At 41.1% G+C, this 16450-nt stretch overlaps 1 protein-coding gene across 1 annotated transcript in view; it reads right to left on the bottom strand.

Moving 5' to 3' along the window:
• PTPN11 (protein tyrosine phosphatase non-receptor type 11) overlaps positions 1-16450 on the bottom strand; it is a 111458-nt gene that overhangs the window by 64024 nt on the left and 30984 nt on the right. The window contains exons 4-12 of the mRNA XM_089677009.1: positions 11975-12167; positions 9684-9800; positions 9485-9598; positions 6916-7012; positions 4857-4936; positions 4598-4756; positions 3078-3209; positions 2762-2916; positions 107-174 (exon numbers count right to left, since the gene is read on the bottom strand). Coding sequence (XP_089533135.1) covers positions 107-174; positions 2762-2916; positions 3078-3209; positions 4598-4756; positions 4857-4936; positions 6916-7012; positions 9485-9598; positions 9684-9800; positions 11975-12167 — 1115 coding nt within the window. The remainder of the gene's footprint in view (positions 1-106; positions 175-2761; positions 2917-3077; positions 3210-4597; positions 4757-4856; positions 4937-6915; positions 7013-9484; positions 9599-9683; positions 9801-11974; positions 12168-16450) is intronic.

Raw genomic sequence — 16450 nt, 5'->3', positions numbered from 1 at the left:
GCAACATACACAGAACAATAAATATCCTCATATCTCTATAGCCATATGCTCAACTTCCTTGACCAAGTGCCTGGTGACAGGAGACAGTATTGAGTTCTATACCCACCTTTTTCTCGGATGACATCAATGAGAATATCAATCACAATAAAAGTGCCTGTACGTCCTATTCCTGCACTGTTAATAAAGAAAACAGCAGTGTTGTGAGCAAGAGACCAACCTGAAGTTCCGAAACACAGACTTTATTGTGCAGACTTAAAAGCAACACATTCTAGTTGGCAGCACATAAATACCTGTTTATTATATAGAACACAGCCAAAAGAATAGACTGCCACTTTCTCAATAAATTAAATTAAATGTTGGCTAGTCCACTAATCTAAAACACCTTAAGGCAAAGAAAATTCAACTCTCTAGCGGTAGGGAAACAAATACCTACATTTCATTTATTTACACAACATATGTAGGTAAACAGTCACAGTAGCCTGATTATAGGAAACAGCTGTTCTGCCATAGCAAACAGTTCTCCCCAGTAAAAATGAATCCCAAGAAGCATTAAAGGATAAATTCACCTTTCTACAAAAAAATAATAAATGCACATTTTTTTGCAGGTAAAAAAATGTGCATTTATTATTTTTTGTAGTAGGAGCCTGTAAAGCATTGCACCAGCAATCAGCAGATCACTGATGCCATGCAGGTCTCCTGCAGACTGTCAGTGTATCTGATTGCTCGTACTGGCAAGCCGATACTTCTGAAGACTCAATGAACTACCACAACACTCACAGTGCCATAGTAGTAAATTGAGAACTACAAGCCGGCAGCTGCTAAGGCTGTCGGGACTTGTAGTCCATTCATTCACAGAACACCGTAAATGAATAATGTGGCCCTGTTTTTAAAAAGTGAACGCTAGTATGGGGAACTTCCCCCCCGTATCCTGTCACAGGGAGGAGGGGGACCAGGTGGTGGCTGCAGGATCAGGAACATGTTACATGTTCCACCCTAAAAACGGACGAAACATGTAACGTGTTCCCAAAAGTGACCTTTCCTTTAAATATTAAAGCAGACCTTGCACTAAAACAAGGATCACTTATTTCATCACCATGCAGCCACACCCCTGCACCTTAAATCATTGTTACAGGACTGCTGTAAAAAAAAAAAAATATCATAATAATAATAGTACTAATAATAAAATTTAAAAAAATACTTGTGAGTGATATCTCAAGCAGTGACAACATACTGTAAGGTTTGGGATCTTCAGTGCTCCTAGAATCTTGCTGAAAGGATTGTGATGTCACCCTCTCCTAGGCGTCTCTGTACTCCAAATATTCTAATAGCAATCATACAGCAATATGAGTTGGGAATTGGGGTGTAATGTAATAAGCTGACCTTGCATTTTAGTGCAAGATCCGATCCTCTTTAAGAGCTAATTAATGGAAGAAAAGACAAATGTATGCGTTTCCTGGCCTCATACGTGGCCTTTTCCCCAAGATATCCACACCATCCCACTGCTATCTGCACTGGCACCATGTGACCGTGCTTTCTACACAAATTGAGCTCCACAAAATTTTTCTGGGAGACTTACTTTTACTTGGCTATGGAGACATTGACTTTTTGGCCTTGTCTAGAAGTACCAAGTACCCGTAATCCCAATGTCTACTATACAATAAAATACTTCAGTACAATCAAATATTCATTTTGAATGGGCTGAAATCGCACCACACCAAAATGAGTGCATGCACTACTTTTATACTTTTTAAAACGCACTGCAACCGGACAGTATGGTACAAAAGTACCATCTGATCCGATGCGGGCAAACACACTGTGTTTGCAACTTGGGTTTGGGGTGACATCTGTTTGACACCTGCTGCAGATGCGGGCATTGTATTTCTTGGGGATGACAGTTTATACTTAACTTGCTGAGCTACAGATTGTTTGTAGGCACTCGAGTCCTGATTTGTGAAACCAAGGGATCGACCTGAAAATTAAGCTTTTTTTTTCCTGTGAACCCAGCTTGATTAGAGTGCCTCGTATGAAGCATTTATGTGCCTTCCATCTCATGAGAAGGGGAAGATCTTTATCTGAATTGCTCTCAAAGAACTTGCAAAGTCTGAAGACGATTTGTAGTATGCAGTGCAAAAAAATAATTCCTGACTTAAACCAGAATTGAATATTCATGCCAAGTGGAATTGTGCCTCAGTTAAAACTAAAAGTCAAACCTTGAGATGCATACAGGGAAAACATCTTGCAGTTTTCCTGCAGACACAGCAATAAGTACACCAAATCACCCTACTCCCCACTGTCAGTTATCTGTGAACACATTTTGCTTATAAATTTGTGTTGCAGATGAGCTATTTCCAATCACACCCACTACAGGCTCTTTTCGCTTTTTCACATAGAAAAAGCACAAGTTAACAAAATTGTCAATACTAGGAAGTTCCTCATATATACCAGTCAAATTCAAACCTGCCGGGATATTAGATTCTAATTGGTATTGCAGCAATCAGAAAAAGATAAAAAGCCGCACAGTACATGCTTAACAAATTCTTCTTCTGTTCAAAATTGAAATGAGTTGTGTGTTCTATGGCTGCAGTGGATGAAAGACATCTCAGATTAGGGAGAACTAAGCAGACTTCTGCACTTCAGAACAGCTACATCATTTGCCAGATTTCACTTAAAAGGTGCCTTGAATTGATTTTTAAGCACTATATCCATAAGCTCCCCATCTATTTTAGCCCTGGTTTCATACAGTCTGCAAATTCCACTTTACCTGCAGTGAACGACAACAGGTCCAGGTTCTGGTATACCATCCTGCTTATGGTGAACTTCTTCTAAAAAGTCCAGGACACCACCAGGGTCAGTAGGTACCCCATGATCTGGCCAAGCTTTGAAATGATACTGCCATACAGTCCTTTCAGTGTTTGCCTTAATGAATATAAAATCTGAAGTTAGAGGACAATCTCATGGGGGAAAGCTGAATGAAAAAGAATATACTTTATACCTAGCAAACCGATACCACAAGGGCTGTTCAATGCTTAAGGCACAATTCTCAAAAAAAAGGAAGAGGAGGAAAATGCACTACTTACTTGTCCTACTTTCGAAAGTTTAAGTTCCCTTAGTATATAGTCATGAGATGGTGTTTCTTTGACATTTCGTACTCTCATAACTCCATATTCCTTAAGAGCACATTCCTCTGGCCAGTATTTAACACATTTACTCTGGAAAACAAATATACCTACTGTCAGAATAAGTGCCAAATCCTGTAATTAAACATTCTAATAGGCGAACTTCACACAGAACTCATATTTACACTTTGCATGGCTAACAGTACATTGATTCATTCTATCTTCTATAAAGCTGTTAACATGCATTCCATCAAGGCAGCCCAATCATTTGAGAGTGTATGTGTTATTGTTTTTTGTAATGCAGCAACCACAAGATACAGTGAGTCAACCCAATCCTCCAAGTATCTTTGCTTTCATAGTATATTTGGAAATATACAAACGCTGTAACCGAACAGCTGAGGCATATTTAGGCATCTTGAACAATTATGTGCTTTTTTATTGCATTCATCTAGAACACATTATAATTAATGGCATTGATATTGCAGAATTCTCACTGTGGTGCTTTAGAGAAGTGATGCATGCATTAAACAAAGGTAATCTCTACACAAGGGACTATGAAAGCCACACACCTGTCTCAGGGTTTTATAATAGACAAATAAACAGTCTTACCACTAAGGACCTTTATGTATTAACATGTTCTCTAGTTCTCCTTAAGCAGCGATAAGCATCAGACCTGCCCTGAAATTCTGAATCTTGTTGTTGGCTATGTAGCATACTGAATACACAGCACTTTTAATACACACTAATACCTAGCAACGTGTGGTTTGAGTTTATTTTTTGCTGTCAGATTTGGAGAGATTTTTCTTCACTTTCTGTCTTGAAGATACAACAGGGAGAATACAACTCTACAAATTGAGCAGAATCCCCCTCTTAGACTGCTGTAAGCAGAACAGGTGCCCCATTGGAAGTTTTACCCTCGCCAGTGGCCCTGGTGAAAACTGTAAAATTCTGGATTTCCCACCACAATCAGAAAATCTGAGGGAGTAAATTATATTACACAGACAGCCATGAAAAAAATCTTTGTTCACCTTGCTATCACCTTGAGATAGGGGTTTCTTGTGGCTCTGAAACATCAGTATACACAATGTGATTTCTTATCTATGGTATGTGACCACTTTTGCATTTTATTACAGGTAATTTTATGTTGAAGACAATTTTACACAGAGCCTTACATACCGTGCATTCATGGAGCTTGCAATCTAAGACTGCATGTGGTTCTGATCAACTTCAATAAAACAATCAAGCAATGAAAACAAGCTAGAGTGCAGAATGACAGTTACCTTACACTGTCAAAATAATTCAGTGCAAGAAGCAATGTGCAGGCACAATTTATCTTTTGCAGAGTTCCAATTGATTGCTATGGCTTATTCTCTTCACTTAGGTCCTTTCATTTTCAATAAAACCCTCCCACATCTATTGCTAAGAAAAAAGCAGCACCTTTATATAATCAGCAACTGACTGTTGCAACGTATGAAACGCACCTTGCCTCGTTCAACTTCCTTTGTCGTCATGACAATAACCCTGGAGTTTTCCTGAAAAACCATTCTCCAGAAATCATTCACTGTATTCTGCAAGCAGCCCTGAGTAGCAATATAACGTTTCTTGGGTTTTAAATTGTTGCATTTTGTTTCAAATTCAGGCTGTAAATATAAAATATAGTAAAAATAACATTGAAAGCAACAATCATATATTGATTTAATAAAATAAATGGGCATTAATGTACTTGAGGGATGAGCTTACCATTATAGTATTAGCATTGATGTAATCAGAGACTTGCTCATTAGGATCCCCATCATGAAGAACAACCCTTGTGTGATCAACTGTATTGAAAGAAAATAAAGTTATAGTAAATTATTTTTATTACTGCTGACAAAGTGGATTTGGATATATTTTAGAAAGGGGTGAGAAGATGGCCTCAGATTTATGCATTATCCTCAGGAATAGTTTTATGCTCCTTGTACTTTAAAGTGGTTGTAAAGGCCCAAGATGTTTTACCTTCATGCATTCTATGCATGAAGGTAAAAATCTTTCTGTGTATAGCAGTGCCCCCAGTCCCCATAATACCTACCTGAGCCTCATCGTGATCCAGCGATGTGAACGACAGACTCGGCTGTCCCGGGTCTCTGCCTCCTCAATGGCTGAGACAGCAAGCAGGAGCCATTGCCAAGCCGCGGCTCCATGTGTGAATGGACAACGGAGCGGGTGCCCCCATAGCAAGCTGCTTGCTGTGGGAACACCTGACAGGAAGGAGGAGCCAAAAGAGTTTGCGGGGGACCCGAGAAGAGGAGGATCCATGCTGCTCTGTGCAAAACCACTGCACAGGGCATGTAAGCATGATATGTTTGTTATTAAAAAAAAAAATTTACATTTAGAAATCGCATTAAAGGAAACTCTGATAGGAATTAGTAGGCAGCTACTGTTTATTTCCTTCTGAAAATTCTAACTGCTTGTCTGTCCATGGCTTCAGTCACTGACCAGAAAAAGTATGCAAGTAAAATCAGAGGGTATAGGATAAGCATGACAGCCAGGCAACTATCATTTACAGAAAGCGATGTCAGCAACAGCAATCTTTGTCATTCAATTACAAGTTTTCTTTATATCTAGGAGACAAAGTATTATCTCCAGTGCTTGAAATGTTGGGCATCACAAGGCGAAGCATGGTATACAAATAACAACCTTAGTACATGTTCCTTGGGTGTCTGCACGTACATCAGTCCTCCCACACTAACCCATGGACACACCTTGGAGATAAAAAAAAACAGTGCTTTTATTGGATACTGGAACTGTAGGAGGAAGAGCAGAACTCAAAAGTCAAGGAAGCTGCAAGTCTAGGATTGGATGCTCCTCTGCTGCACCCAAGCGAATTTGATATCATTTTTCAAATCTTTAACCAGCAAGAGTGCATTTGGGACAGGTAACTGTGCTCCTACTAGATAGTGGAATTGTGGAAGGAAGGGCAGAACACAAAGTTAGTGACAAAAAGTGATTGTAAGTCCACTATTTTTATTCTTTAAAAATAACAAACATATTATATTTACTTGGTCTGTGCAATGGTTTTGCTCAGAGCAGCCCTGATCCTCCTCTTCTCAGGTCCCCCACAGGCTCTCTTGGCTCCTCCCCTCCACAGAGTGCCCCCATAGCAAGCCACTTGCTATTGGGGCAATTGTGTGGGCTCGCTCCCGTGCCGGCTCTGTGTGTCCATGAGGCACACGGAGCAAGGCTCGGCACCACCCTGTCTCACTGGCTGTGACTGACAGCAGCTGGAGCCAATGGCTCCCACTGCTGAATTTGAGCCAATGAGGAGGCAGAGTGCCGAGAGAGTTTCTGCTCTCGTGCACATCACTGGATCAAGATTGGGCTCAGGTAAGTATAAGGGGGCTGGTGGGGGAAGCTGCAGAAAGAAGGCTTTTTACTGTTAAAACAACTTATTACTTTGGTTACAGGAGTGTAAGTGTGCCCAAACCACTTTATTACTTTGGTTACAGGAGTGCAAGTGCGCCCAAACCACTTTATTACTTTGGTTACAGGAGTGCAAGTGCACCCAAGATGAAAGCAATACTGTTAAGTTACTTTTTGACAGCTAGACAAAACTAACACTTTAAAAACTGTGATGCGGACAAGTCTGATGTAGCTGAATATGTTTGGTATGGGGCCAATGGCAGAGTGCCTTACCACACTAAGGAAAGGGCAATTAATCAGAAAGCTGAAAACTTCTCCTTAATACTTAAGCCAGTCTGTGAATATAAAATCTCTTATGAGTAATAAAGCCCACTTATTCAGAGCGATGTTCTTTACTCACAAGGTAAAATATTCTTGTATCGGTTTTTGTTCTTGTTTTCTTGTCTCTGCCCCTCTTTGCGGCTGTACAGTAGTTTGCATTCTTGTTGCTGCAACGTCTGAAAGGAATGTAGGAAAAAAATATGTGATAGAGCCTATTTCACAAGAAACCTTTATCTTTGTCATTTAAAGCAGATGTGTTGTGCTTTTTCTTCACCTACTGCAGAACCATCTTCCAGACTGAGCAATTACCTGTCAGTCAGAACCACAATGAGGTCTGCTGTCAACATGTTCCTAAAATATATATCCCTTGTGTGGATGACACCGCACCGCTTCACACAAGGACATGCAGAGGTGGAAATAACCTCAGCACTTCATTACCAGTAAAACTTGAATTCAGGGCCATTCACAAACCCAAACAGAAGCACTTCTGTATTCATAAATTACTGTAAATATTTCCTGTGAAGTCTGCAGCAGTGTGCCACACAGACATTAAAATAAAATATTTAAGACGTCCGCGAGAACTAATTAATAGAAGAAATAGAAGACAAGCCATATAGCTCACTCTAAAAAGTAAGCAAAAAAAAAACTTTTTAAAAAGCATTCCAAACAAACTTTCTGCCGTTACCAATTGATGGATGAACAGGAATCCTGACAGTATCAGGTCTCCTAAAACTAATAGATGAGTACCTGTTTGCATGCAGGGTATTTTTAGTGTATTCTATGCTTTATGTGCTGGAGAGCTGCATAAAGCATGATAATAACTTTCACATTGAATTTGTCAAAGCATCAGACAATCGGAGCACGGAAGCTGAACATTGTGTGCTCATGGCAATATATTAAATTCTATTCTAATAGACTCATTAGAACAAAAATTATTGCTCCTCCAGCTTTAGGCACAGCAGTGGTCAATTTTTACACCGGAAGGAAACTGTATCTAAAGAAGGAATACAGAGATTACTACAGGTTTCCATTGATTTTGGTTTTTACAATACTAAAAGACAAGATTTCTATAGCTCTGCTGCAAGTTATCTTGAAACTGGTCAATTATTTCTTAGTAGCACTTACAAGAGCTTTCTCAAGCTCAGACTTGCATAAAGCAAGGATAGACTCAACTGTACAACAGCAAGGGCAGCCAATCATAAAACAGCACATAACATTTCTGTACACTACATTAGGTTAATGGAAATGATTGAAAAAAAAAAAAAAAAACTTTTTGAAAGCTCTAAATATAAATGTGGTTTCCCTTTACTATTACGATTGGCTGCTCTTTCGCATGATGTCAAGTTCTCATTAGCATAAAACATGACAGGCTAACCATTACGAACAATGTAGAGAAAAAAAAAAAAAAAAAAAACATTCATACTTCTAGCCCAATCTGGACACATACATGCAAAACCCATATGACACCAATGCCCCCCTCTCCCCCCACAAAAAATTCCTCCAGTAAAGAAAAATCTTACAATACTCACATTACAGGAATGCAGTAACTAACTGCTTTTTGGGAACAAGGACCATAGGATGTTTTGCATTTATGTTATGTATAGTTAATGTATATAACTACAGAAAAGATGTAAAGTCTCAAAGATCTGATTATGTAACCGCAGGGAACAACAGGTCATATGCTTGCAGTTTATAACTGGGTATGAAATACTGCCATTTCCACAAAGGTCTAGTCTTTTTACATCCCATAGATCTTATTATGCAGCAGTATACTCTGTCTTAGACACTGCAGTGTTAGACACCACTATACCAGCAGTGCAGAGACAGAATACTGCAATGCCACAAAGCAAGAAACGGCTCATAACAAAACAGAAGTCAAACAGCCAAGTCTTACATAATCTTACAAAATGTTTACAAACATGGTCCCTTCACATTCTCTTTTATGGTAATTACACAGCACAAAATGCTAGCTTCAAAGTCAAAACAATTGCTTTCATTGCACTACACAGTATTTTACTGCTCACAGCTTAGATACTCAAATGTCTGTATTTAAAAACTGATGGCAGATGTTCCCTACTGCAAATAATAGCTAGTAATCAAGACATTTATAAAAAAAAAAAAAAAAAAAAAATGATATGTAAGGACATTCTTTATAAGATATAATACGTAAATTACAGCAGCAATTTTGCTATACATGTCATATCTACACAATTTAAGGCACCTTACCTGACTAAACCTACAGGAATGTGTTAGGCTTTATAGCTAAAAGCTTTAAAAAAGTTAATTACAAGGTCTTTGGCTGTTCAGCAAATTGTTTGCAACCATGACTATGGGTCACTGTTCAAAGGCAGACTTGTGCTATAATGATATATACCAAAGTGAAAGCTAAGGCCAACCTATCATTTTTCAACCAACAGGCCCATTCCATCACATGGGTTGGATTTTCCTGGCCTTTTTTATGCCATTGTATACTTCTAAAACAAAAGTGACTGTGGAGCAATCTGGTCATCCTCCTCCTTCCACCATAAACATTCATACTTGGATGATCCGAGACAATTATGAAAAGGTCTTTCATAGAAAATGTCATCTAAGCAGCTTGATTACATCTACCACCATCTGAGATCTCTAGTTAGCTTACATTTACATACCTCAAATTCTTCCCAAAAGCCCTGCTTAAATTTATCAGCTGTTTCTGCAGGTTTACTCAATTCCTTTACTCGACTTTCAATTTCTGCTGCATTTATACGGGTTGTATTCAGAGGCTGGAAAGAAAAAGAAATATTAAAGCAAACTCTTTCTTGCAAGTTAGTTTGATGTGTATGGATAGCATTGTATATGTCCTTCTACCTGTTTGAGTTGCAGTACCGTTCCAAGTGTTTCCACCATGGGATTTTTCTTATAATGCTCCACCAGGTCTGTTAGAGAGTCAAACTTCTCTCCTCCTCCAACATCATATTTCATATCCTAAAAAAAGACGACAAATCATATAATGGATCAGGAGTTCACATAAATCAGTCATATTTGCTGATATTTTTTGAAAGGCAAAAGTTCCAAATATAGAGAAAGAGTCAAAGACAAATTTCTGGCCTATAGTATCAAGCACAAAGTTGCATTCCAATAGCTGTGAAAAGTGCCGATACGTCATTCCTTTTGTGATCTCCAGCGAGTATATGACCAGATAGCGCAAACCTGTGCACCTCCACTAGTAACATATCACCATGATACAGCTATGCAAGTAGTGTGCTGAAAAAACAAGTAGTGTGCCTTATGAGCCACCTAGGGTGGCTTCTGACTGGTCCACGCTTCCCCCTCAGGGGAGTACTCACATGCCACTACTGAATAGCCCGCTCTGTGTCCCGGCCACAGAAGATTTCTCAGCGGCAGCCACATGTCTTGGCCTCCAGATAAACAAAATATGACCGACTTCCGTTTCCTGCCACACTCCCTCTAGTGGCCGAAAACAAAAAGAGCAAGCACATCTTGGGAACAACAATGAGCGCTCCCCCTGGTGGAAACTCACAGTCAACACCTTTCCTTTTCCCTCCAATTTAGAGCTTTGTTTGTTTCTCTTTACAAAAAGAAAAACAAAAAAGGGGATATCTTACCAGTCCCGCCGCAGGTCCCTGACTTCCGTCAGGCATCAACCTTCACCCACCATGGAGGGCATTGTCAAACAAGCCTTCAAGGACTCAGTCCCCATTCTGAGGGGCTACCGCCTTGGACATGTATAACAACCCGCTGGAAGCTCCTTGGTCACATTTAAAACTGCACAGGGTTCCATCTGTGAGGGGTCCAGCGCCGTAAGGCTCCTTATCTAGCGAGGAGCAGGTACCATCCATGTTAGCTCATAGCCTTCTGAATGGATCTGATGAAAGTCCCCGATTCTCTAATGGAATCGTTCTGGATTTTCAGGTATGCTCCAAGAGCACAGCAACACTTTAGTGACTACCTTCCTTACAGACACTGGCAAAAAAAAAAAAACACTGAGGTACTTCCTGTATAGGAGGGGTTTTATAGGGGAGGACCTAATTGGTCTGCCAGTGTCCAGTGTATAGGTGGCCTATAACCCACATAGTCATGAATAGCCTGCTCTGTGTCCCGTGATGTATGATAAAGAAATAAGAATTGTTACATAAACAAGGCCAATTATGTTTACTGAACAGTTAAAGAGGACCTTCACCCCTCAGATCAGCAGATTGCTGGTGTCATGCAGTAATCCTGCAGACGGTCAGTGTAAGCTGTTTGTCCATACATCGTAGAGGCAGGCAATTTCACACTGACAGGAATAAACAATGAACTACCACATCGCTCAACAGCGCCGTGGTAGTTAATTGAGAACTGCAAGCCAACATCAAAGGATTTTGGTACTTGTAGCGGATTCATTCACAGATCTTTTCAAAAGTGACTGCTGGTATAAGGAACGTCTCCCCATACGGATGTCACACACAGGACTTGCCAAGCCACTGCAGGAGCGGGAACATGTTAAATGTTTTACCTAAGAAGTGGAACATGTAACATGTTCCCAAAGGTGAACTTACTTTTAAATCAGTACTTTTTTGGTCTTTTTTTTTTTTTTCCCCTTCAAACTTTAGGCCTGGCCTTGCCAAGGACCATTCTAGCCAAAGCGAGAATGGTGTGTCCCTGCTGCCTCAACCTCCTGGGATTCCGTGCCAAATATTCCAGGAGACTGCAGGAGTAGAGACCCACAGTGGCTGGTGGACATAGCTGCAGTCCTTACCATACGCCAGCTGCCTGACTCTGTTGAAGGCAGCCGGCTTCTGATGACTGAGGAGGACCAAGATGGTGGAGCAGGAACACGTGCTCTGGCACTTTATCTGCTGAGCACAGCAGAATAACGCTGGATCTGATGGGCAGGTGAGTATCTGAATGAAGAACAATGCTGCACAACAGGTACATGGGGCTTAAAAAAAAATATATATATATATATATATATATATATATATATATATATATATATCTATATATATCTCTATCATAGGCGAAACCAACTGAAGTTCCTCTTTAAATGTACACATCACTACATTTTCTGAAAGAAAAGCTTTATACTACAAATCAATGCAGCAAAATGTCTAAAAGACAGATCAATGAAAAGTGAAGTGTTTCTCAAGACAAATTACCTGGCACCGTATCATGACATGTGTCACTTTAGACTTGCCATCGTTGCTCTCGCCTTTGTCATCACCAGTGCGAACAGACAATACAAAATCCCCAGGGTGGCTCTGGCTTTCCCGAACCAGGAAGCTTCCATGTTTACCTTTCTCAGTTAACAACTTCTCAGCTTCCTTTCCAGAGAGGTGACCATGGAACCATCTAAATCACCAAGAAAAACAGAATTCTAGTTTAAAAATAATATTTATCAATCTAAAGTGGTCAATACAAAATAATACAACATGGCATATGAAACATCGCATGAAAGCTTTCATTTCTACTTATCTTAAAAGTAGAATTGTACTTTAAAAACACTACAAATCCCCACTTGCTTAGCTCATGTTAGCTATAACCATTAGTGGCAACCGAAATGAAAATTCTAGGACCAAAACCGAAAATTCAGGATGCATTTGGCCGAAAACAGAAATGGACAGTTGTTTTGTAAAAAATGCACGCACGCACACACACACACTTTTCAGCCAATAGGCTGCTTTCACACTGAGCAGCTTTTGCACAAGAGAAGCTCAAGAGAAATGCAATGTAAAAAAAATCCTGCTTGCCGTATTTTGGTGCATATCTGGCAAGTTTAAAAAAATAAATAAGCAAAAAATGCACCGCCCCATTGAGCCCTGGTTCACACCAATGCATTTTTTAGGGCTTTTTGCAGAAACCCACTACAGTCCATTTAATATGGTTACCTATGGGACACGTTCACATCTATACTTTTTTGAGCTGCTGGGTTTTTGGAAAGGGGCAGGGACTTTTTTCAAATGCAAAATGTTGCATCTTTTTGGTTCAACAGACATCAATGGAGATGCTGCAGAAAATGCATGTAGGGCGTTTTTGATGCACTTCTATGCATGTTTGCCACTTTTTTTATGCGTTTTGAATCTGCCCAGCAAAAAATTGGACCGCAAAAAAAAATTGCATAAAAAAATGAGCCAAAAACACACATGCAAAAAAGCAAAACACTGCAAAACAGACAAAACACATAGTGCAGTGGTGTAAACTAGGCCTGAAATGCATTGAAAAAGCAGCAAAAACTACACACGTTTGATGCATTTTTTTAGTCACATGACCTATGAAAAATGCACCCTAAATCAGGTAAGATCAAGTGTTTTTGGTGTCCATTATCAGCACCTTTTTCCCTATGGGCAAAATTCAGGATTATGTACACAGGCCTTAGTGGAAAAGCCATCAACCTGCAAGTAGACTTTTCCACTAGTGTCTACGGAGAAAGGCCTAACATTTATAGTACAGTTGCGACCCTGCCAGCTTGCCAATGACAGAAGAGGCAGCTAGGCCATTTCATCACAAAAAAGGGAACCCAACATTTGAAAAGAGGGCATAGCAGTCAGATATACAAGAACCGCCCGACCACATCCAAGGAGTGCAACACAACCTCCATAGGATGGCAAAGGGCATAGACACAGGGAAAGCAGGACAATGTCCTCATTCAGGTAAAAGTCAGACACCACCTTTGGAGGAAAGGGGGGACAGACAGAGAACCATCTTATCCCTCTGTAGACCCAAATAGGGAGACTTACAGGACTAGGCAGCCAGCTCTGACACACAACATGCAGAACTAATAACTATAAAAGGCAACCTTCTGGGAGAAAGCGAGTAAGGGAAGAAACATAATATTCTCAAAAGGAGGCATCTGAAGAACTGAGAACCAGGTTCAGGTCCCATATGGGCAACAGAGATCGCACTGGAGAAGCCACATGCTGAACCTCTTGGATGAAGGTTAAAATCAAGGAGTGCATGCCGAAAGAACATTGAAAGAAAATAGGAAGAGCAGAAACTCCGCCCTTAATGGTACTTAAGGCAAGGTTCTGCTCACAATCAATTGAGGAAAGCCAAAACCTGAGCCACCGAGAAGGAACAGGGAAATAAATACACAGCCTCACACCACGAGATGTAAACCTACCAAGTGCAATGATAAATTTTCCGAGATGTAGATTTACACACCTTCAGCATGGTAGGGGTCACCAAGCCTGACAATCCCCCTCCCCCCGTCTCTTAGAACCTGGCTTTCAATAGCCATGCTGTCAAAGCCAGTAACAGTAAAGCAGAATGAAGATCAGTCCCTGGAACAGAAGATCTTTCCAAAAAGGCAGCCACCAGTGCATCAGCCGCACAACACTGGTGTACCAGGATCAACAAGGCCAACTGGGAGCCACCAGAATGACCAGAACCTGCTCAGCCTCTATCCTGCACAGAAGATGAGGGAGAAGATTGAGAAAAAGAAAAAGGCATAGATGAGGTGATCCTGGTTTCACAGCGATACCAGAGTATCCATTGTATCCGCCAGGGGATCCCTTGCTCTCACCACAAAACTCGACACCATCCCATTCTGCTGGGATGGGATGCCAAAAGATCCATGTCTGGAATGCCCCAGCACAGACAAATTTGATGAATGACATCTGGGAGCAGAGACCACTCCCCCTAATCTAGCGTCTGACAACTGATTGTCCACCAGCTAGTTTTCTACACCTGGAATGTACATGGTGGAGAGAGCAGGTACATGAACTTCCACCTACTGAGTAATGGTAGAGGCCTCCAGCCTCCAGGCGCCCATGAAGAAGCTTCGTGCAGCATTGCAGACAAAACCTGACCACCCATAGCTCCAGGACATTTATTCGGTGGCAGAGATTCCTGTGGCATAAAATGGCTCTGGACTGACCTCAAACCCAGGACTCTCCTGCAGTTGGACAGGTTGGTGTCCGTCGTGACCACTGTTCAATAGAGAGGGAGAAACGACTTTCCAGCCAGGAGAGACATAGACCAGAGCCACTAAAGAGAGATCCTAGCCAAATGAACCACACGATTCTGGTTGTCCAAGTACGCAGAAGACTTGTCCCACCTGGACAAGATTTCCTTCTGTAGAAGCCTTGTGTGGAACTGTGCATACAGGACAACCTCAAAACGTGGACACTAGGAGACCGAGAGCCTGCATGCAAAAGACACAGCGAAGACCTGCAGGTCAGCAGCACCTGAACCACAGTCCAGAGTGTCCTGAGCTTGTCCATCAGGAGGAACATCTTGGCCAGTGCCAAGTCAAGCATCTGACCTAAATACTAAAGTTGCCTGGTTGGGGTCAGCGTGGATTTCCTGAGGTTTAGAACCCATCCGCACACCTGCATAATGCACATCATGATCGCCATGTTGTCCATCAACATAGAATCTCCAATCACAAAAGGAAGGTCGTTCAGATAGCCAAACCTTCATTGTCTCAGCAATGTAAAGACCAGATCCAGCCCTTTGGTAAACACCTGAGAAGAGGAGGCCAGGGAAGAAACAAAAACAGATAATGCGAGTCCCCAACTGCAAAGTACAGGAAGTGCTGGTGCCTGGCACAGATGGGAACATGCAAATACGTGTCCTTGATATCTATGGAAGCCAGGAAATCTACATGATGGAGGGATGCTACTACTGCACAAATGGATTCCATCTTGACCTTCTGCACCTTCACAGAGCAATTTAGGGCCTTAAGGTCCAGAATTGCCAAGATTAGCCTCACTTCTTCCTTCTTCAGAACTGTAAACAGATTGTCGTAAAACCCTTAAAGCTTCACTGGATCCAGAATTAGGCTAATCACTCCCTGGAGTACAAGATTCCTGCACGTCCCCAAAAAGAACCTGCAGATAAGTTGGGGAGTGTTGGAGGACAACATGTTTCTATATCAGATATTTGTGGAGTCTTACTGCATGGTTGCCAAAGAATTATTTGGCCCATTGACTATTATCTTGGAGTGTCAGGAAAAGCAAGTATTTATGACAGGATGTGTAACAAAAGGCTGCATACTATTCCTCCTCCTGGGAGTTCACACATACCCCTAGCGTTGGGGCACGGAGATAAGAGAGCCTCAACCCAGACAGCCCAGTGCCATGCATACTAAATTGCCATGCATAATAAAGGACAGATTATCAGGGTCCAAGCAGGGTTGGCAATACAACAGTGCCCCCTGGTGGAGCGTTGTTGGCAATATAGCAGTGCCCCTGGTGGAGACAATCTAATTCTGGAAGTAATCTTACACTTCCTAATGAATAAGGAGGGCAGCCCCTTATGAGTTATGAACGCTTGCTCATTGGATGGATAACTACACCAGGCAGGTCAAGGTGTGTGTGTGGGAGTGCTTGATAGGGCCTTTAAATATAGTGTTGGCCATGTTTCTGGCCTCTCTCTCTCTCTTTCTGCTCTGACGTAGGACCAACTAAAAGATTCTCAGCTTTGAGGACAAACTTACGTAACGTATCATCTTTACTATTATTCCTATATACTTTGTAATATTGGCTTAGATTTCTATGTTAGTTTTACTTCCTTTGTAAATAAATTGATAGGTTTTGTCCACCTGAAAGGGGAGTTATTACACCCTAACCTAACAGCTGAATGCATATTTGGTTTAAGATAAAGTTGGTAAAAAGACTTTGCCCATTAACAGG

Source organism: Staurois parvus, unplaced genomic scaffold (genome assembly GCF_062004578.1).
Source record: "Staurois parvus isolate SC_StPar_1 unplaced genomic scaffold, SC_StPar_1.0 ptg000014l, whole genome shotgun sequence".
Classification (NCBI taxonomy): domain Eukaryota; kingdom Metazoa; phylum Chordata; class Amphibia; order Anura; family Ranidae; genus Staurois; species Staurois parvus.
This window is presented reverse-complemented; position numbering and strand designations above follow the sequence as displayed.